This window comes from Cupressus sempervirens, chromosome 7 (assembly GCF_028749045.1).
Source record: "Cupressus sempervirens isolate cs-2001-9-10 chromosome 7, ASM2874904v1, whole genome shotgun sequence".
NCBI classification, from domain to species: Eukaryota; Viridiplantae; Streptophyta; class Pinopsida; order Cupressales; family Cupressaceae; genus Cupressus; species Cupressus sempervirens.
In genome coordinates this window covers 859,081,951-859,105,196 of record NC_143124.1, presented here as the reverse complement: position 1 = coordinate 859,105,196, position 23,246 = coordinate 859,081,951, and the positions used below count along the sequence as shown (strand labels likewise).

The 23,246-nt window shown below is 37.3% G+C and overlaps 1 protein-coding gene across 4 annotated transcripts in view; it reads right to left on the bottom strand.

Moving 5' to 3' along the window:
- Positions 1-23,246, bottom strand: part of LOC149550162 (F-box family protein) — a 103,384-nt gene that overhangs the window by 27,759 nt on the left and 52,379 nt on the right. For all 4 annotated transcript variants that reach the window (XM_089793277.1, XM_089793280.1, XM_089793278.1 and 1 more), the window contains 2 exons: positions 15,845-15,932; positions 15,544-15,752 (listed from right to left, as the gene is read on the bottom strand). In XM_089793277.1, the coding sequence (XP_089649403.1) occupies positions 15,544-15,752; positions 15,845-15,932 (297 nt within the window). The remainder of the gene's footprint in view (positions 1-15,543; positions 15,753-15,844; positions 15,933-23,246) is intronic.

The following is a 23,246-nucleotide window of genomic DNA, read 5'->3' as shown; positions in this document are numbered from 1 at the left end:
CATGTAGAGTGCATTTAATGTGCTACCACAATGAATTTTCTCAATGGTCCATCCTTAATGAATATGTATTCAAGAGCACTGTTATTGTCAGTGGTTGTGTTGGCATAATCTTGGCTATTGATCTTGAATCAATCTAAGCCACTCAATGTACTTGGAGGAGCCTCTATATTAGGCTTCTTCAAACCATTTGTAAGGGGAGATTTGAAGAAATGGTTGCCACAATACAACCAAAATGAGTCCTAATTTATGTTGTTTTCATGGTGAATACTTGTGAAGTTTTGGAATATTGCATGATTCCACATTTCTCACTTTAGTTGAGTAGAAGTTAAAAACAGTTTAAGTTAAGTAGTTGAATAGCAAGGACTGGTTTAGTCTCACCACAACTCCAATTGTCTCCTGCATTAGTAGAGTTATAAGTAGAAATAGATTAGATCTCTAAACCTTCATCTCATTTGCACTTTATTACGAATTATTGAAAAAAATAGTTGATGCACTCAAATTGCCATATAATTCCCACGTAGAAAGTTGATAGATCCTCCACAGAAGGCTAATGTAAGCCCACAACTGATTATCGACAAATCGCATCATGAAATTGCACACCTTGTGGTTCCTTCACTTGATCACACGATCATTCACATTGTTTAGCATTTAGAGCCTCCTTATTCAAGAGAGGATTAGATATTTGTCGTTTCATCTTGGAATACGAAGTGTTTTGTCCTGCACAGTGAGGCAGTCACAAAACTCGCATCAACACAACTCTTAGCCCACCTTGGAGGGTTTTCATTCTTGTCATCCAAGATTTGAGTTTTCCTCCAAAGTAAGAGCATGAATGGGTTGCTACCTTGAATTCAAAATTAATAATGTGGTGTATTTGCTAGACAATTGCTTGTTTGATGTTTTTAAGAAGCGTCACTTGAACTAAATTCTGATTTTATTTATTGATGAATGCATTAATCACTTGAAAAAAGAGTTTCTGAGTTGACTGATTTTCTTGGATGAATCAATACTTGAGTGAATTGATATTTGAATGTGATGCTTGAATGATTAAATTCTTGAACTAGCTTTCTAATACCAAAATGACTCGAGGATTGATAATGATGTGATTCTTTGTTTGTTTACTTTGTTAATTTTATCTTTGCTGATTGATGGATTTCATGATGCATCGATGAGCAATGATGTATCAATGTTTGATTGGAATGATCTACATATATATGTATTTTCTTTACGGAAATATCACTCTCTCACACCATCACTATTCTTGAAAACATAATTTAATTTATTTTCAAAGTCAATGTTCTATCCCAATTATTGAATGACTGCTTGTTTCCTCTATGAATTAATGATTTATTCAATGATTCTCTTGACGAAATGATTTGAACTTTATATCCATTTCTTGGAGGAGTCACCACCCTTCACAAGTAATGAATCACTGCCCTTCACAAGAAATGAATCACCACCCTTCTTACAGGCTTTTCATAATAACTCATTTATTTCCAAATTGATACATTGCTTGCTTCATCCCCAGTTGATGATTGATTGAATGATAATGATCCACGGACTCCTTAAATGAAATGATCTCCTTTTGTAACTCATTCTTGAGGGAGTAAATGTGTTCCTTGCATGCTGTTTGACCATTCATTAGACTTAATTAAAGTTTAGTTATATCATATTTTAATTTTGTATTTTATATTTTAACTTGTTATTAAATTCCATTTTCAAGATGGGAACATTACAAAAGTCTTCCTACAACGAATGTTTTGAAATTTATCATGCTTGACCATTATTTGGTGGGATAGTAGGTGGCTATGTCGACCTCTCCTACAGTTAACGATATTCACAATGCCTCCACATGCCTTGCTTTGCTTGTATGTTCAAACTTCTGATGGTGTTTACAATAATGAGACCAATGTTAGACATATGTAGCTAGTAGGTCAAAATATTAAAATAACCTTCATGTTTCCTTTTAATGCTCACTATTGTATCTTATTATATCTCTGTAAATATTAGAATGTTTCTAATATTTAGTATAGTCTAGAATAGAATGTTTCTATTCTATTCGACTCTCCTCTTTGTATATATAGATCAGTTTGATCTCTGATTAATTCATTCAAATTTTCCGCCATTTACATTTGTAACATGGTATCAGAGCTATTGCTTCAAATGGTTTTGAATAGTTTATAATTTCTTTCGAAATTATCTGCTCTAAATTTCGAAATTATTTCTGCCATTTTCTCTACAACCTGTCTACGGTTTCTGTTCTGAGAAATCTGAAATTCATTCTGCAAATCCCGAGTTCACGTTTTTTAAATCGCAGGTTTCTTTGGCTCACGTCTGATCTTCTACAAATCGCGGGTCTCTACCGTCGTTTTTCTGCAACTCGCCGTTTTTTTGCAACTCGGCATTTTGTGTGAGTGAAAATGTGTTCAATCCGCCCTTATTTGCCTGGATCCGTCTATCTCAAATCCGCTTGTTCCAAAATCTGCCTATATCTGCCATTTTTCCTGCAAATCTGACCTTCGAAGCTGCCAACTAGGTTTTTGCTCGAAACCCTAGTTTTTTGACCTCCAAAAATTTTCTGATCACATATTCTTGGTGGGTTTTTTGAAATCTCAAATGGGTCTTCATCAGATTTTTGTGGGTGCCTCGTTTTTTGTGCCTCGATTTTCGAGCCAGCGGATCCGAATTCCGACAACACTTTATTTCTGGGTTTTTCGAGCTCCTTTCTGGGTACTTATCCAATTTTTCTGGGTCTTTCATTTTCCCACCTCGAAGTTTGTGCCATTTGAAATATTCACATATTATAAGCATCTGTATCAGCAGCATCAGAAGTCGGACTCAATTAAACAGTACGCCAATGCTACCCAACACTCAGAGCAGAAAGAATCTATCTACCATGCCTTTATGGCCAGCATACCTGCAAATCATGTGAAATCTTCTGCCTGGTACATCGATTCTGGTGCCTCCCGACATTTCACTCATAGGCGTGATTGGTTTGTTGAATTCACTCCCTATTCTGACTCAGTAATCTTTGGAGGCGGTGAAGAATACAATATTGTCGGCAAGGGCAATGTTCAGATTCAGATTGGAGGAAGAAAACTCATGTTTCTCAATGTATGTTATGTTCCTGGCATGAAACATAATCTTCTGTCTGTTAGTCAGATTATAAAGCACTCCCCTCAGTTGGATGTCGTTTTCAGTGGAAATAAGTGTTCGATTATTGATCGTGCTTCTCGCACTACCCTTGCTTCCGGTCTTGAGGATCATGGTATTTATAGGCTTGTAGATTCAGGCGATTCCCTTAAGCATGCCTTCATCGCCGAATCATCCGCTCTCAGCAGTCTCTGGCATCAGCGATACGGTCATCTGAACATTCAATATCTAGCACAACTTGCTCGAGATAATTTAGTCCATGGCCTACCTAATATTCAGACCCAGAACCATCGCGTTTGCGGAGCTTGCCAAGTAGGGAAGCAACATAGGACACCATTTAAGAATGGTGAAACATGGCGGGCATATAGAGTACTCCAGCTAGTCCATGCTGATGTATGTGGTCCTATGAATACTCCTATTACTGGGAACAGGTATTTTTTACTCTTTGTGGATGATTTCAGTCGCAAAATGTGGGTATATTTTCTTAAGCAAAAATCAGATGCCTTTCTTGTATTTCAGCAGTTTAAAGCTCTAGTAGAAAAAGAGTCTGGTTCCTCCATCCGTACTCTTAGGACTGATAATGGGGGGGAATTCTATTCTTCTGCTTTCTCTGCCTTCTGTACTACTCATGGCATTAGACGTCAGTTCACCACACCTCACACCCCTCAGCAAAATGGTGTTGTAGAGCGTCGAAACCGTACATCACAGAAATGGCTAGGGCTATGCTAGAACATAGAAATGTTCCCAAAAAATATTGGGCAGAAGCAGTATCCACAGCTGTCTACCTTCTTAACCGGTCACCCACCCTTGCAGTTAATCATAAGACTCCTGAGGAAGCCTGGTCTGGTCGCAAACCTAGGATCAACCATTTGAAAGTTTTTGGCTCTCTGGCATATGTATGGATTCCTGATGCCAAACGCACTAAGTTGGATTCCAAAAGCCAGAAACTTATGTTTACAGGATACAATCACACACATAAGGCCTACAGATTGATTGATGTAAATACTGATCGTTTAATCTTCAGTCGTGATGTTGTGTTTGATGAGGAATTTGGACTATTTCCGCTCTCTGACTCCCCACCACATTCCGAGATTCAGTCTTCAGCAATCTTTGACTTAGGTTCTTCTATTTTATATGAGTCATCTGATGCTACTGATACACCACCTCAGTCACTTCCAGATAATACAACTCCTGCTCCTGCTTCTCCTCCAACTATTCCGACAGCATCTGATATTAGCTCCTCGACTCTTCGGCCAAAATGGTGGGCTCAAACGCTTAGTGATCTTCGTCCTGATGAACTCATTGAGGGTAGAACCTCCAGAAATAAGAGCCTTCAGCACAACACAGTTAATATAGCTCTTATGGCCAACATCCACAGTATCCCTGAGCCCCAGATATATGCAGAGGCCAAAGGAATTCCAGAATGGGAACAAGCAATGGATTCTGAGCTTCAGAGTCTTCAAAAGAACCACACTTGGGTTCTTTCAGATCTTCCTCCTGGGAAGAAACCCATTAGCTGTAAATGGGTCTATAAGGTCAAGTACCATGCAGATGGTACCTTGGACAAATACAAAGCTAGACTTGTTGCTCGAGGATTCACCCAGCGTGAAGGCATTGATTATGAGGAGACATTTGCACCGACAGCCAAAATGAGCACTATTCGCATACTTCTTGCAATTGCAGCTCAGTATGGTTGGAAAGTTCATCAGATGGATGTGACGAGCGCCTTTCTCAATGGTGAATTACAGGAAGAAGTCTACATGACGCAGCCCCCAGGTTTTAAGGTTGCTGGTTCAAAACACAAAGTATGTAGACTCCAGAAGGCCCTCTATGGTCTTAAACAGGCCCCTAGGGCTTGGTACATAAAGATTGATCATTACTTGGTTACTCAAGGATTTCAGCGTAGTCCGTCAGACAGTAATCTGTATATTAAACACTTTGGTAATGATATTCTTTTTCTTGTTGTCTATGTGGATGATTTGATCATTACTGGAAATTCAGAACATTTGACTTCAGAAATCAAACAGGATCTATGCAGAACTTTTGATATGACAGATCTCGGATTGCTTCATTATTGTTTAGGTATTGAGGTTTGGCAGACTGACAACAGCATTTTTTTGTCTCAGTCCAAGTATGCCAGAAGTTTGCTTGATAGGTTTCGAATGCAGGATTGCAAATCTGCCTCCACTCCTATGGAGACTGGTCTGAAATTGTCCACACAATCTGTTTCTCCTCCTGTAGATGAAACACTCTTCAGGCAGCTAGTAGGTAGTCTCATCTACCTTACTACTACTAGACCTGATCTCAGTTTTGCAGTCAGCTACATCTCACGGTTCATGACAAACCCCAAGACTGATCATTGGATTGCAGCGAAACGTGTGTTACGCTATGTACATGGTACTTCAGATTATGGTCTTCTTTACACAAGGAGTACTACTCCTCAGCTCAGTGGATTCACTGATTCCGATTGGGTCGGCTCAGTTGATGATAGGAAATCTACTTCTGGCTATGTGTTTAGTATCGGATCTGCAGCAGTTACTTGGACCAGTAAGAAGCAACAGGCACATGCACTCTCCTCTACAGAAGCAGAATATAGAGGAGCTGTCAAGGCAGCTTGTGAAGCAGTTTGGCTCCAGCAGATGCTTGCAGATATGCATATTCCTCAAGTAGGTCCGACTTCTTTGTTTCCACTGAAAACGACATCCAACTGAAGGGAGTGCTTTATAATCTAACTAACAGACAGAAGATTATGTAAATGGCGGAAAATTTGAATGAATTAATCAGAGATCAAACTGATCTATATATACAAAGAGGAGAGTCGAATAGAATAGAAACATTCTATTCTAGACTATACTAAATATTAGAAACATTCTAATATTTACAGAGATATAATAAGATACAATAGTGCTTTATATTTCCCACACTATAGAACAAACACTATCCTTTAGTGCTAGGTGGTGAAAGCTAACAAGATTCAGCCTCTTACAAGAGTTGTAACCTTCATAACTATTGTGATTTCAAGAAGCAAATGAACTTCAAATTAAGCCATGCTTCCTTACATCTAAATGCCCTTAGAGATTGTCGTGGTTATAATGCTAATAGGTGTAGCACATTTGGTATAACATATGCTCTTACTAAGACAACACTAATAGATATGGCTCTTTGGTATCGTGGTCATTTCTAGTGGTGTGCTAGAAAATGAGGTCTGGCAACTTCTTAATAATTTTGCCCAAGGATACATTTGTGAACCTGTGCAGAAGTCTCAGACAACTCTTTTTCCTTATCACAAATCATGATGCATTTTGTGTTGCCTAAGACCCACAACAGATGTATGAGAAGCATCTGGGTTTATCTTATTTTAATTTCAAGGTGGGAATATTAGATTGGCAATTATGATTATTAAAATAGTATCACAGGGTCTCAATGGCTTAAATAAGCAAAGATGTTATATGAGTGTGAGCAGGATGAGCATAGACCTCCAGTAAGCAATGTCACAACAGAGCTTTCACTTTTCATGATGTCTTCCAAGGAAAAAAGACGTTGGCAACAGGAAAAGCCCAAGAAATTGATAGGCTGCAAGCTGAACTTTTGAAATGGGGCATTGATGTCTTGGCACCTCATATCAATCGTATCTTCAACAATGTCAATAAAGAAGGCTTTCCTGAAAGTTGAATGACCAACATTGTGATTCCCTTTCACAAAAGTGTCAAAATAAATAATCCATCAAAATATTGCACTATCATGATTAACCCCGTCCTTGGGAGACTATTTGTTAGCATGGTTGAATGTAAAATCAGCAAGTGGGCAGAAGTATAAAATAAAAGAGCTACGGGAAAGGCTGGTTCCAAACCAAAACATTCCACTATTGATCACAGTGTCACACCTATATTCTTGGCTGAAAAATATGTAACATTGAAGGTGACAAGACCATGTGCTACTTAGTTGACTTAAAAAAGGCCTTTGACACAGTATTGAGAGACAAACTTTGGAATAGAATGGAAAAATTGAATAATCCCTATTGAGCTCAGGGTTGTAGTACATACACTTTATGAGCAGGTTAAGGCTAAAATCAGAGCTATAGATGGGATGTCAGAGTGCTTTGGCAGTGACATAGGTGTCAAACAAAGTTCCCCCTCATCAACTTTGTTTGGGTTATCTATTGATAAGTTAGAAGAATGGCTAAACAAGACTAATGGCGATGGGGTTCACATAGGTAGTATGTGATAATGCTACTTCTTTATGCAAAAGATCTCATCTTAGTTGCTAAAACGATTGATGGGCTAAGGGAACACTTGAAGGTGCTTGATACCTTTTGTTGAAATTGGAATGCAAGTGAATACTAGAAAAAATAAAGTGATGATCTTCTCGTCAAAAAGAAATAGGATGATGCAAAATACTTTCTAAGGCAATCCTTTAGAGATAGTAAATGAGTACAAGTATCTTAGTATTGATTTTCATAACAAACTCATTTTGGAAATCTGTAGAGTTGAAAAGGGTTCCGGGGGTTGGAAAGCACTATATTCCTTACAAAATAGATGCAGGAATGTAGGGTTATAGAAGATTATTTTTTGTTTTTTCATTACCCCAGAGATCCTTTACAAGGGTGAGATTTGGGGCAGCAGCATGTCAGATCAGAAATGGAGGCAAGAAGGGAGAATTCTAAAATATTTAATCATCAGCAACCTCAGTATTAAAATTGTTGATATTTATGTGATCTTATTGGCAGAAATAAGCATCTTCCCTTTAGAGGATTCGGCAATGGTCCAGCTGTTAAGCTATCAAAAGAAAACTCAAAGAATGGGAAAACATTGTTGGCCTAAGTTGATCATGGAGGAGAGACTAGATAGAAGAATGAACATGTGGACGAAGCAAAACATCAAATGGGTGAAAACTGGAATATTAATATACTTGAATGTCCAGATACAAGGAAAAGATAATAGAAGTGAGGGAAAAAATTAGGAGTATCATATGGTCAGAACAAAACGGGTGCAAATAAGCCTACTATATCAAAATATTTAACCCCATGGAAGGTCATGAGGAGAACGCATACATTGGAGCAAACATTAAATGGAGAGCAAAAATGCTTGCAATGCAACTTAGGACTAACTTTCACCATTTGATGTGTGAAACAGGCAAATGGATGATACTTAAGGAAGAATTGCAAGAGAGAATATGTTTACTTGGCAGCATGGGAGTGTTGGAGACAGAGCAACACTTTATCATGGAGTGCCCAGCATACAATGACATCTGCTCCAACTATGAGGATATTTTTGAAGCGGACAATATTTTGTTCCCTTGTTTGAAGAAGTAAAACTAAGTAAGTCAGGAAACCTTGTAACATTCACTATCCAGGAGTAGATTTAAAGAAGTTTCAGACTTCTTAAGGTTTTGGCACCCTATTCTGGACTGTGAGGGGGTTCCGAACAAAACGGGTGCAAATAAGCCTACTCTATCAAAATATTTAACCACATGGAAGGTCATGAGGAGAAAGCATACATTGGAGCAAATATTAAATGGAGAGCAAAAATGCTTGCAATGCAACTTAGGACTAACTCTCACCATTTGATGTGTGAAACAGGCAACTGGATGATACTTAAGGAAGAACTGGAAGAGAGAATATGTTTACTTGGCAACATGGGAGTGTTGGAGACAAAGAAACACTTTATCATGGAGTGCCAAGCATACAATGACATTCACTCCAACTATAAGGATATTTTCGAAGCGGACAATATTTTGTTCCCTTTTTTGAAGAAGTAAAACTAAGACAAGAAACCTTGTAACATTCACTATCAAAGAGCAGATTTAGAGAAGTTTCAGACTTCTTACGATTTTGGCACCCTATTCTAGATTGTGCTATTTGAGGGGGGGGGTGTGGTTGTGAGGTTTTCACACCATCGCCCCAAAATTTTGGGGACCCCCCTTTTTTTTTATCGCCTCGGCAAATTTTTGGATTGTCCAACAATTTTGAGAATTTTGGGCCTTGGACACTTTCGAGCCAGTGGGGAGAGGGCTAGATTTATGTAATGTCCCCATTTTAGCAGTTGACCAAGTGTGTGCGCGTTAGCCTTGTTCTACATGGTCCCGAGGGCTAACGAAGGGTTTAATGGGATCTTGGAGTGTTTTGGCCTAGTCATTTCCAGTTTGGGCCAAAACGAAGTTGATTTACTTAGTTTCAGGCATACTTACTATTTTTAGTAAGTCGGCAGGACACAGTGCAGGTCAATTTTGGTGATTGGACTCGATACTCCTCGGTGAGAGCTTTCCGATGAGCTATCACTCGCATTATTCGGAGTCCGATTGCTAATACATTTTAATGCCTGAAGTTTTATTAAAGTAACGTCTAATTTAATTGTAAAATATTAAAGTGTTACTTTAATATATATTTTATGGTGATGTGTACCCAAGGGAGACATAAGGGGTATTTTAATATATGTTTTATATTACACATCTTTTATCCCACATTGCCCATATGAGTTGAGGGGACCCGTGGGAATAGAATAAAAGGAAGCATTTGTGGCTTCATTAGACAGGTTGAATATGAGAAGAAATTGGTGTGTGAGTTGCAGCTTTGTTTTCGGCATTTGAGGACGTCTATCCTCTCTTGTAACATTCTAAACGTCATTCCCTTGGGGTTTGGCCTTTGGAATTCTTTCTTATTGGCTTCATTATCAGGCAGTTTAGTTGCATTTCCGGCTACAGGCAGATTTGATATTTTGCTCATATCTTCTTCACTACTTGTTCGACGCTTATGCCGCTTGGAGGGAATGGTATTATGAAGGTAGTGGACTGATTGGAGGACAAAGTATTGTAGCAGCAAGTTCGTAAGCATGGGCTGGAGTATTATGACAATATTGCTGAAGTAATTAGTGAGTTGATAAATCTGCTATGTATTTGATTTTATGAATTCTGAAAATAACATTTTATTAGCAGCAGTTCATTTCCACTTTGCATATCATTGTAGTTGCTTTCTTGTTTATGTTGTATGATACCAATTCCATGCACGAAACACAACAAACAATAAATGTTTGATTTCCGGAATTATAAGGGGTTTAAAACATTAAACGGAGAAATAAGAAGTTGAATGCAAATTGTTTGACATAATTCCTTTCAGCAATTTGGTTTAGTTTTTTGGGACATCCAGGGGTGCCCATTACAATTTATTTTCACCCAGTTTCAACTTGATTTTTCAGAGCCACCAATTCTATCCTTAGGCCGAACAAATTTCAAAGTTAATTCCAACTTGGCAAGATAAAATTATAAATTTTGTACTTAGACATTTTCTTTTGAAAATTTGGATAATTTTCAAAAAATGAAATTTTTGTTAAATTTGGTCTTTTGGAAAATCTTAATTATTTTTTTTGGTGAAGAAAATTAATTTTTGTGATGGTGAAATAAAATTGCAAAATCGATTTTTGGCTCTAGAAGAAATTTTATTTTATTTTTGTCAAAAAAAAAGCTAAAATTGCTTATAGCTAAATCGATTTGGAGAGAAATTGCAAAAAAATTGGTTTTAATAGATTAAAGTTGCCTTGAAAACCTTTTGCCTTTAATGAAATTGGTAATTTAATATTGAAAAAATGGCTTTTGGTTAGCCAAAATCCAAATTTAATGACGTATTAATTACTAAACCCCCATTAAATGGAAATATTTAAAACCCTCAAGGCATTATTTTATTTCTTTTTGCAATTTAGAACTAATTGGCAATTTAGAAAGTTAATTTTCATCATGCCAAAATTAATTTTGGTTAAGTATTTAATTGTGGGCTATAATTTTGCATTAATTATTTGTTTTTCTTTCTCCCAAGGTCCAAGAAGAAAGTTGGGTATAAGAGGAGGCCTCTCTCCCATTTCTTCCTCACTTCTCACTTCTCCTTCTCAAGGTGTTGGTGATTTTGCAAGAGCAAATCTGCACTCTTCTTGCTTGGCGAATTTTGTGTAGGGCGAAATTTGTGGGAGCCGAAATTTGTGGAAGATAAAATTCTGATTTTTTTACGAGGCTGCGATTTTTGCCCTAGGTTGGGTAATTTTATTTAGAGGTGAATTGCATGATAAATTTCTGATTTGCAAAGGGATTTGAAATTCTTGAAAGTCATATCCTAGGTTCCAAAAAGTCGCAGTAAGATTATTGGTTAAGGTGAATTTTCATCATCTAGAGTTGCAAGGGGTGCTTAAGCTGACATCCATCTTTCGTTCTAGTCTAAGGATTACTCCGCTTGGTTCTTCTTGCCTTCTGGTCCACCACTCTACCATCCCGTAATAGGGCGACGAGCATGGAGGATGGTAGTGCAAGTAAGAATCCCAAGTGGACAAACACTAAGAAAGACAAAGAGGATATGATGCCCAAAACTTCCTTCTCGAAAATGAAGAGAATAACCAACACCAATATCGGTACAGTGGACATGATACGGATGAAGGACAAACTCAGGGAAGGACAATCCCCCTTGGCTATAGGTAAAGGTAATTTTCATCATCTAGAGTTGCAAGGGGTCCTTAAGCTGACATCCATCTTTCGTTCTAGTCTAAGGATTGCTCCTCTTGGTTTTTCTTGCCTTCTGGTCCACCACTCTACCATCCCATAATAGGGCGACGAGCATGGAGGATGGTAGTGCAAGTAAGAATCCCAAGCGGGCAAACACTAAGAAAGACAAAGAGGATATGATGCCCAAAACTCCCTTCTCGAAAATGAGGCGAATAACCAATACCAATGGCGGTACCATAAAAGGATACACAAAAGGTAGTTGCACATCACAACCCAAGCGTCGACACTTCCATTTCAACCATGATGAGCAACGTTGAGGTGGCACTTGATTTTGAGGATATCAGAGAAGAGGATGTCAATGAAATAGATTTTGGATCGAGGTTGGATGAGTTGGGGAAGGTTGCTATCAAGAAGAAGCATTTGGGCACCCTTTCCTCTGTCAATGCTTTTTTTGGATTTGAGAAAGAATATGAGAAGGATCACGAAAAGATATTGCAAGCAACTAACAACATGGAAAAGTCAGTGGAACTCAGGGCGAAGCACACACCTTGTTCTCCTATGGAAGAAGTTAATGAAAGGCTAGCTAAGTTCATTGCCTTAGCTAAGAAAATGAAAGAAAAGGGAAGATTTATATTAGAAAATCATTTGATGTAAGCCCAAGTGGCAAATTTCCCTTTCTTCTAGAATAGGACAAGTGTCTATTTCTGATTGGCCACCATTTTGGTGCCTTCTCATTGGTTGCTACTTTTTGCACTTTTTTCATTGGTCCATTGATGAGGTGGCAGCTTCTCATTGGCCAATGGGGTGGCAACCCTAATTAGGGTTTCGAGGATCCAATCTAGATCGTTGATCTTGTTTTGATCTCCACCATCCATTGTATTTTTGGCCCCTATAAAAGGCCATTTGCTCTCATTTGTAAAGTGGTCGGAGAAATTGTTGCGAAGATAATACCAAAATTGCTCTCTTTTTCATTGTTGTGATTTGCATGTTGATTAAGAACATTGGGTGTTATTGCATGTTTTTTACTTCCACTTAGTTAGATTTCCTTTCAAGTTGTTAAAGTTGGTTTCATTTCAAATTGCTAAGTAGGAGTGAAGTAGATGGATAGTTGTATGGTAGCATTGGTAAATGTTTGATAGGGATCAATACTAGACCACTAGCATCCTAGTGGCTAGTTGGGAAGCTTTGTGTGGTAAACTAGTCTATTATTCCTTTGAATCATTGCACCTGTGGAAGTGAGGCCGCTGGTCAGCTCTCATTAGGTTCGATCCCAGTCCATTTGCTAACCTTCCATTCATAGGAATAGGAGTAGAATAGTGAGTAGTTGGGTAGTCGAAGCTTAGAGAAGTAAGTTAAGTGATAGAACTCATCCATTCACCTTCCACCACCACCACTTTCCATCAACATCATCATTGGCAGACACACCCTACCTCATCACACCATCAACGTTATTTGCCTCCGCACATTTCACAAACCGAATCACCATCACCTTCATTCCACCAAAGTCCAAGTCATCCTCGAATGAATAGCGTAAGGCCGCCTACGTGATTACCAGCAAATCACATCGATAAAACTGAGCGAGTATCCAACGGTGTAAGGAACATTGGAGCTATTGCTTATGTCTTCATGAGTAATAACTTTTCAAGAGAGGAGTTGCATGTTTGATATCCCATATTGAATATTCAAATCCTAATATGTTATGTAAGTGATACAAAACTCGCATCAACAGGGGTCCCATAGGCTGCTTAAGCCTTGCGAACATAATTAAAATCTTTCATTCATTCACTATTACACATAGAAACCCACACCCATATCCAAGGGGAATGAATTTCATATTGGCATACTTGTCACCATACCAAGTAGCTAAGTTACCAAATTCGTTCCTGGAGGCAGCAAAATCTAGTTTGATTCTAACTAAAGTTTGGTCAAAATCAAATTCTTCATAAGGTTGTTTGTCATAAGTGGTCAAATTCAGCCCAAAGTCTATGAAAAAGACTCGAGCCAAATTGCGGGAAATTTCAAATGCAATGGCAAGACCCGGCCAGACATTGGCATTAAACTCATTTTTGTCTAATTTAGTCCATTCGACCCTCAACCCTAAAATAGACCACTACAAAGACATAAGGTAAAAAATATGTTATTTGGACTAAAACATTACTATGTATGGTGTACTTTGCTATGTTGCTTTACTATTAGCATAGTGGTGTATGAACTTATCCATTGGTGCGTATATATACATATATATTTTATTTTAACAAAAAAAATGTTTCTGAATGGACGAACTGAAAACAAATTTGAATCTATCCCAACAAACTTTGAATCTGAAACCAAACCGGCAGCTTAGTATACAAGTAATCACATTACCCATGTACTCTTGCAGATAGCCAAAAAAACATAATGCAGATTCATATTCCATTGGTGTCTCTTAAAATTGATTCTAAAATAAATATTTGACAAAGTCAAAATTATGAAATATACCTTCAGGGGTATCCAGATAAATTCTCATTTCATTCCCTACTCATGTAAATAGTTATCTCAAAAAGCACCAAATAACCTCTATTGGCATAAACATATGCAATTACTATGTTTGTATTTCTTCTGTGTGATGGCTGAAAACCCAGTTAGAATAGATCTAAGCATTGCCAATATTACAGAACCGTCAGAGTCCAGACATAAATAATAAAGCTTATAAATTAGGGGAAAATCAAGTTAAAAAAAACACATTTCACTGCCATCCACATGTATTGCCCAAGTAGTAGTTTTAATAAGGTCCCATATATTCAATATTGTCACCTATAGTTATTTTGAAAGTTGCCATTATGAGGTGGTGTTATGCAACACCATTTTCTTGCTTATGGACACAAGTCAAGTTTAAGGGTGTTAATCTTACGTGGGTTGCAACCTTGACATGGTGCCCCTCTACTTGTTGATTTGTGGCATTATTGGAATATGGCACATGTTATTTAAAATTTAATATCTTGGGTTTAACAGTATACTCAACATACAATCAATGTTCCTTCATACAATTAATTGAATGGCCTATTTCATGCATCCCTCGTAATATAATGTGACAGGTGTGTGTCATTTTTATTGTCCTTTCTTGAGTTATGGGGCACAATGACTATTAGGTACATTTACATTAGTACCCATCTATATCTATGAAACTAGTTTACATATTTTAACATTGAGTTTCTTTCAACCGTGACAAAAGGAAGCTTGTGAAAAATATTTGAGAGCTTCCACAATCTAACACTATTTTAGTTGTGTATGGTTATTAATAAAAATTGATAGACTCCAAGTCAAGAGTTGATGACATTTTCTTATGTGTGCCTCAGAGAAAGCGAAAACAAAGAGGATTCTTTGGCTTTTTAAGCATTGAAGTGAGGTCAGTTCACCTACAAAGTAAGCACATTTCCTATCAACTTTGTAACCAGAAACAAAATGGTACATGTTAAGCCTTCTTTGGCATCGCCTGGAAGGGAGTATTCAAACTTGGCATGGTCAAATGCCTCAGAGGATAATCCAGACAAACTCTCATTTCAATGCCATCCTTGTGTATGATGGAAGAAGTAATTTCAAAAACCCAACAATTTGTATTGGCAAAACTATTATTATGTGTATACTTCTCCATGAAGACTGAAAAACAAATAGAATAAATCCAAAATGTTTATAGTGCATGATTTGGATCTATAAGAAGATCCTGGTTCTCACAGGAGATATGGTTGCCTATAACTGTAGGGCACAAACACAAATGAAATTCTTCTACTTATTTAGATAAACCTAACAAAATATGCATCAAAAAAAAATCATTGACAACCATGCCTCTGAGAAAGCCCAGAAACGAATGAAGATATCAATTGCAGTATGCTTGTTGAAGAGTATTCACAAGAAATTAAAAAAAGGAAGAATGGTTACCTTTAAATGCCATCTTGAATGCTCCATACCAATCAGTATGTATCCCCAGTTCTAGGCTCCGCAGATTCTGATTGTTCAACCCACCTTTATCATCCAGCACATTATTCAAAATTTTCTTTCCATGAGCATCATTGGGAAGACAATTACCAAAATGTAGATGACATTTTGCTTTCCATAGTGTATTATCTTTAGATGCTGTGTTCCAGTACCTGTTCATTGCAAAAATAAATTTTGAAAACCTAGCTTTAAATATAAAAGTTCAACAACAGAATATTAGATTAAATGGGATCTGCATACATACCTACACACAAGACCTGCAGAAACTAAAGAGCGCACATCCAGGAAACCAAAAATATGTACTAGAACATCATTAGTCAGCTGCAACGGATCTGCAGCATGTGCTCATAAAACAGTGGCTAATCAGACACTATATAATGATGAGTTTAGTGAATATTTCAACTTAGAGAAGACATCAAGTATGGTTCAGCAATCATTTAATGATAGGTGAAAGAAAGCACATGGAAATTAAAGAGTAGATGATATCAAATGTGAATTTTTTAAAGAAAATGAATGAGAAGTTTAAAATTGGGAAAGAGTGCATGAATGCAACGATGTAACACACAGCATTACCAATAATTATCAGCATCATCACCCCTATTGAGAGTCTAATATAAGTCTTGGAACAAAATCATCACCAAAGCTTGAATACAAGATCAAAAAGAAAAACAGAAAAAAACAATCCTAAAATGCTTCCTATGAAGCACACTTTCAATTCTATCTCCACAGGTGTAACCATCCTACAGCAGATGCAAAAGTTAATTTGACATGAAAATATGAACACACAAAATAATCACATGATATGAACATGTACAGCATATAACATCCAAAAAGCCCATCAAGCATTTTTTCAAACCCTAAAAATGACTAAATTACAAACATCTTCAAAATAAACACATCTCTACACCCAAAATATTGCTTATTTGCATCCAATCCCTAAGACATTCCAAGAACACTTTCTAGAAACATATTCCCATTTCTAAAACAACTGAGTGGCCATATGATAGCCTTTTCTCTCAGATATATAAAATCCCACTGCCATGGACTGTCCTGAAACTGATTACAAAAAATTAGTTGAAACAATTATGGAGTTGGTGAAAAGATATCACAATTAACACTTACAGCTATAGAGACAAATGTCAAGTTCCAACACATGCCTCTTTAGATACATTTTGGGGTAGTTTTTGTACCGTCTTTAAATGGAAGCACCAACATTTGAAGACCTTTTAGCACCTATCCCATAGTGACTTCCTGGACCAAGGAGGAATCTATGCTTGATGTGCTTCACCTGTTTTCTTCCACCTTTCATGAATCTGTTTGCACTCACTCTGAGCCTTCTAGAGCCCTTTCTCGTCCCCTCTCTAGGAACAGATCGACCCAGGTCGACCTCTTCTACAATGATTGGGAAGCATGGGGTCCAAAATGTCTTGGGGTTCCAAATAGATGCAATGGTAGGAAAGCAATCTGAATGAATGATCTAGAAACAACACAATCTTGCCTTGTAGATCACCTTGATAACTCCTTGAATATTCTCTGATCTCCTTTCTTTCTTTGGCTTGCCTTATGAACTACACTAGTTCACCTCTTCCTCACTTTGCTTGATGGTCGATTTGTTGTTTTGGCTCTCAAATCTGTATCTTTGCTCTTCTCTTCTTAGTTCTTCACTTACAACAGCATCAACAACAACAGCCACCACACACAAATAATAATGATGCTAAAGTCAACTTCCTTTCCTATATCTCGAGCACCAAAGCCTATTCTAGAAATCCCGCTCAGATTCAAATCTGAATTGCATACATGAGCTAGTAACAAAATACCCATGACACCTACGAGTTGGCACCTAGCTTTGTAGGTATGCCTATCTTCCTTGAGTCTACGATATAGCCTTTGTCCTTTGCTTCTGTGAGACTCCACACTTGGATGCCTTGAACTTTAGACTTCCTTGCTTGTACGACAATTATGTCACATCAATGATGGCTCGTCGAGATCAATCCTTGCTCATGACTGCATCTCTTTGCCTCGTCCTGTTGTAACTTGCATTATCACCATCTTTATTTTTCCCAGTGTGAGGTTCTACCAATGGTGCTCCTTGCTTGAACCCATGTGTATCTTCCTTACCGATTACCAAGTTATGACAACACTTCAAACTTTTGCGATGCCAGGCTTTAGTCATCACCTTTTCCTTTAGTCATCATGCCTAGTTGAATCACTAAGGCCAACAATCTCCCCCTTTGGCATTGATGGCAAAACCTTTGGTATAACTCTGATCCACAAGGCAAAGCCAAATTGTTCACTCCCCCTCGAGTGGGTCTTCGTTTTCTTATAACTATTCTCTGTATTTGCGCCTTTAACTCTTCTTTTACCTTTTGTCACTCGTCACCTTTTGTTACTTGATAATGCCTCTGCAACAATGCTTCTCTCGTTATGTGTCTTCTCCTCCTGTGTTAATATCTCATGTGGCTATTTTATCTTCTCCCCCTTTTTACTATCTTCTCTTCCTGTGTGGTATTTTCTCTACCTACACTAGTATCTTATCTTCTCCCCTTTTTGTCACTCACTGACAAAGGGTCACAATTTATCAAATATCGTTATATTGAGTCTGTGCAGTTGCAAGTTGTGCAACCCATGATGTCTTCAAGTTAGTAAGAGCAATAGTCTGACTTGGATATCAGCCATGTGTTCACTGATGCCATCCAATGTACTAACCAATGGCTTGGCTATGAGTGCCTTTGCGACTTTGTTGTGCCCTTGAATAATGTTTGTTAGGAGTGACAACATGCTTTGAAGTTCCAAGAGCTTTAGAATCCACTTGTCCTATTTAGCATTTACTTTGTGAATCAGGTGAATTATTTTTTGAGTCTTAGTTGTATACTCTATTGTTGAATCTGTCACTGCATTAAATGAACTCTGCATCTGTTGAAGCTCATGTTGAGCTTTTTGTATTAATTGCTCTAAGTCGTGCATGAATGAGCTTGGATCAGACATCTACAAGACTGGTGTAATGGCCTTATGTGCCTCGATCATTTCATCTTTGACTTCCTATAGTGTCGCCTTTTTGTGCTTGACGAGGTTTACGAGTTGCTCAGTTCTCTTTTTGCTTCGACTTTCTTTTCTGCTACCTTCTCAAATAGCGTCGAGTTCTTCCTCAATGTTGTCAGCTATGTAAGTTGATTGATTAGATCAATGTCAGGATCATAAATGATCGCTAAAGCTAGGTCAACAATTATATCCCTGGACTTGACTAGTGTTTTAGCTCTTTGTTGTTGCTTGTTGCTTACCTTGAGTTTCTTACACTTATTGATCAACTTTGAATATTCTTTGAGTTCTGGAAAGCTCACAACCTTAAGTCTCGACTTCACGTCCTCAATCACTTCATCGAGTGAATTCTTTGCCATCTTTGTTTCTGCATCATGCTCAAAAAGTTTTCCTTCATCTTTTGAGTCGAATGATGAGGATGACGAGGATGACACACATTGACCTTTTTGCCTTCTCTTTTTCTCAGGTTTATCTTCTACTATGCTCAACTTGCTCTTAGAGGTTTGGTTCTTTTCATGCTTCTATGTCCTCATATATGGCTTTCAAACACCTAGGATCTTGATAGTGTCATTCTTCTCATAGGTGACATTACTTTTTCTTGTTGCACTTAATCTTTCACTGTGTGGGGTTCGTCTCTTACCGGTGACTTCTATTGTTCCTGTGTTTGCTTAGGCTTGGAGTCTTCTCCTTAGGTAGCGAATCTACCTTGACCAAGACTTGTATTGGTTCAGGTGATTTTTCCTTTACCGACTCTTGTTCTTTGTTTGGAGATGGTTCAGCTACAAGTGTAGCTCTTCTAATTGTTTCTTCTCTCTTTGGTAGACTTGAGGTTTTGGAGACTCGCCTCTTTTTCCACTAACTTGTCTTATTGGGGAATCCATTACAAGTGTTGTGTCCTACGTGATCGGTGGAATATTGCTTTCTTGTTCAGAATCGTTTGTTATACTCTTAGGTACACACTGTTGCTCTACTAGCTCAAGAAACTTTACCATAGTTGTTTCGGCTTGTTTCTCTTGACTAAATTTTATTGGTGATTTGGACTTCTCAGGGGTGTCCACCTTTTGTGAAACTTGTTCTCTAACAGGACTTGTAGAAACTTTTGCTTGTCCTTCTTCCCCTGAATCTTTGTTGATGCCTTATCCACTTGTTCTACTTTTCCTTTTCTCAGTCTCATCCATCATACTTTGTCCCTATGTGACTCCTTGTTTTCTCTTCATGGTGAACTCATCTATTTTCTTAGCTACCCCGTTCCAATGCTCAATCGCACTCTCTTCTACGTTTTTCAGTTGATCGTGATTATCCTTTATATATTCTTTTGCATACTGAAGTCTTGTTTGTATACATCTATCAATATCTTTTTGTTCATTTCATCTAAATCAGGTCTCCTTTTGAAAAGAATATCATTAAGTAACTTTACAAACTTCTATACACCTACTCTCCACTTTTTAAACACTATGTCTCCTAGTTCCTTAGGCAATTTTCTAATGGGGCCTTTTGCCAATTGTCCTTATGCTTTCTAGTACCACATTTACAATCTTGTTCTTGATTTCTTTATTGAACTTAGAAAATCTATTTTTCAGTAATAGCATAATTAGTGATTTCAATTATGTCTTCCAGAATATTATCTAAAGGAGAATGAAAGTGTTAGAAAGTAAAGTCCACCAAGATAACTTTGGGGGGGGGGGCCGCGGGGGGCGCGAGGGAATCATAAATCCAACTATTAAAACATTTATCAAACTTGATAATCCTTAACCATGTAAACAATATAATCACCAACCATAAGAAGATACACATATACAATAACACCAGATATGTTAACTAGGGAAACCCTTGATCAAAGGGAAAATCCCAATGGGGATGGTACTCACAAAATGATGTACTAATATAAAAGTTCCTTGTAAGACGATGGACTCTATTAGAAGCCAATGAAATACATTCAATACATATCAATCTCTGTTAGGAGACTTTGAATCCCTATTAGGAGATTCCAACCCTATTAGAAGTTGTGTCAACCTTGTTAGGAGTTGTAGAAGGCAGCATGGAGTAATTTAGTGGCGATTATTCGTAGTTTGGCGAATTCTGCGATTTCTTGCTATTCAAATTGGCGATTTATGAGCTATTTCATCGAGGCCCAATCGCCCAACATTGTCATGGTAACTTGGTCAATAATCATTCCAATCGCCAAACATATTATGCACTTGACGTCTTTGCTGGCATTATTCGCCTTGCATTATGCCGACATGGTTATTGTGACCCATAAGATGTTCGCCAACTCTTATTAAATTTGATTTGCACGCGTATGAATGGTTTGCCCACTGTCATTAATTTTAAGTCACTTTAGTCGGCCCATTTTATTAAAATTTACTATAAGTTGGATTTGTCATGAGCCCTTGGGCAGACGGATCAAGTTGGCAGGCTCCTGCAAGGCCACCGACTTATGACTTCTACGTAGGGGGATTCGAAAACATTAGAACAGGGCAAGATTTCAGCTACAAATTGGGATCTGACCGAAGAACACCTAAAACATCTCTTCAGAGCAACCCTTTAAGATCTCGGCCTCAAATGCCCAATTCTTCTCATTCAAGAACACCTTTTCAACTGAGCCCTCGAAGAGTAAAGAAAGATGCAGAGTTGCAGAGCCTTGTTTCTGATGATCAATTGAGCATGACCCATGAATTTTCTTTCATGCCCACGATTGAAGAAATCAGTGGTAGCCCAATGAATGGTAATATGATGGGATTTGAACAAAGTTCATTGTTTCTGCTACTAGCTCGGGTGAATCAGGTAAACAACTGCTCTACTCGTATGTTTTTGCTTTGCTTTTTATTAAATTACACACTTTGTTCTTACATTTTGAAATTGTGGCTTCATGGGTATTGCAGGGCCAGGGAGAATGGTGGACGAGGACATGCTTGTTTTGAGAAAAAGAATGTATGAGTTGAGATTGGAGGGAGAATTAATGAAGAATGATATTCCTCCATAGGAGTGGACGGAGTGGGAAAAGAGCTGGTATCCCACATAACATTCAGATGTCTGTTCTTCGCTCATGTAGCTGCAGAATGTACTACTGAACACAAGACCCAGCATCACCATGGCCACTATGGCTTTGATTTTGTTGAGCGTGCCAGCGTGTCTCTTTCTTCTCCTCATTCACTGCTCAATTTCTCTCAACGGTTTAACTCCTCACTTTCCCAGGTTTCTGAGTCCCTATGCTGAGAAAATGAAAAAAGTTGGGATGTTGGGAATGTTTGCTCATGCAAGCGGTGGGGAGAAGATTATGATGATTTTGGGCTCACTTGGAGCCTTTGTCAATGGCGATGCGCTTCCTTGGTATTCGCTTCTTTTTGGTAAAATTGTGAACACCATTGGCGATCATGATATTTCTGGTCTGCTTGACGAAGTTCGAAAGGTTGTTCCACAATCTACAGAACATCTTCTTCTTTTTTGGTTGTCCATGATTTATCAACTCGAGATTATGTATATTTATCTGATTTGGTTTTTATTATTAAATATAAATTATTTTGTGATACTATTATAAGAATCTAATTTTCAGCCAAATTCATTAATTCATGTTTCAAGAATCTATTATTTATTATTTTGTGATGTTATGAGAATTTAATTTTCAATCAAATTCATTTTCTTATGTTTTCATGTTCTCAAGTTTTTATGAGTAGTGATTCACAAGAATTCATAAGAATGAACAAAACATTGTATCTCCTTACGGATGTGAAGTATCAAACCTATTTAGCTTGCTATGGGGTGATGGCTGTCAAAAAACTCTTGCACCTTTGTTCAAGTAAGATAACTTTAAGATTGAGTTTTACCTTTGAGTATGAATTTTGATTTTTAAAGAGATTTAAATTGTTAGTTTTGGGAATATGCTTATTGCATCTGAAATCTTCTTAATTGAGGTGTTGTATTTTGAAGTGCGGCTCCAATGATGGAGTGGACTAATTAATCATTATAGGACCATTGCGTGTCTTGACTCTTATCTCTCAGCATGCTTGGCTTTACACTGAAATTATTGTGGCACAAACTACTATTTATCATAATAACAACTTGTTATTTCTTCCTGTCTTATCCATAGTCACATTGGGAGATTGTAATAGTCCATATTTCGATGATGAAATAGTACGATTTAAAACAATAATAACAACAAGAACACAAATCTAATTTAGAATTGATTAGTAAATTTTAGTAAGGATTGTGAAATTCTTGTAATATGAATATTCTTCTTCTAAATCATTAGATACATGAGAGTGAATCATCATATTGGATTTTTTGGGGTTATGAATATAATATTTTAATATGATGCAATACTTTAATTTATATACATTATTTATAAATGATAAATGATAGTTTAAAATAAATTAATAAATCTCATAACATCTTAATAATTATTAATTAGTTTTTTTTTTAAATTATAGAATAACTTTCAAGAGAATGTTGCTAATAATTTTTTTTAATTTAAGAAAAGAAGCCACTAAAATGGTAGAAATTCAAATAATAAAATATGAATTCATGATAATATATTACCATCTTAATAAATTATTTTGTTTTCATTATAACAATGAATATTTATGTTTTAGGAAGAGCCTACAACATAATGA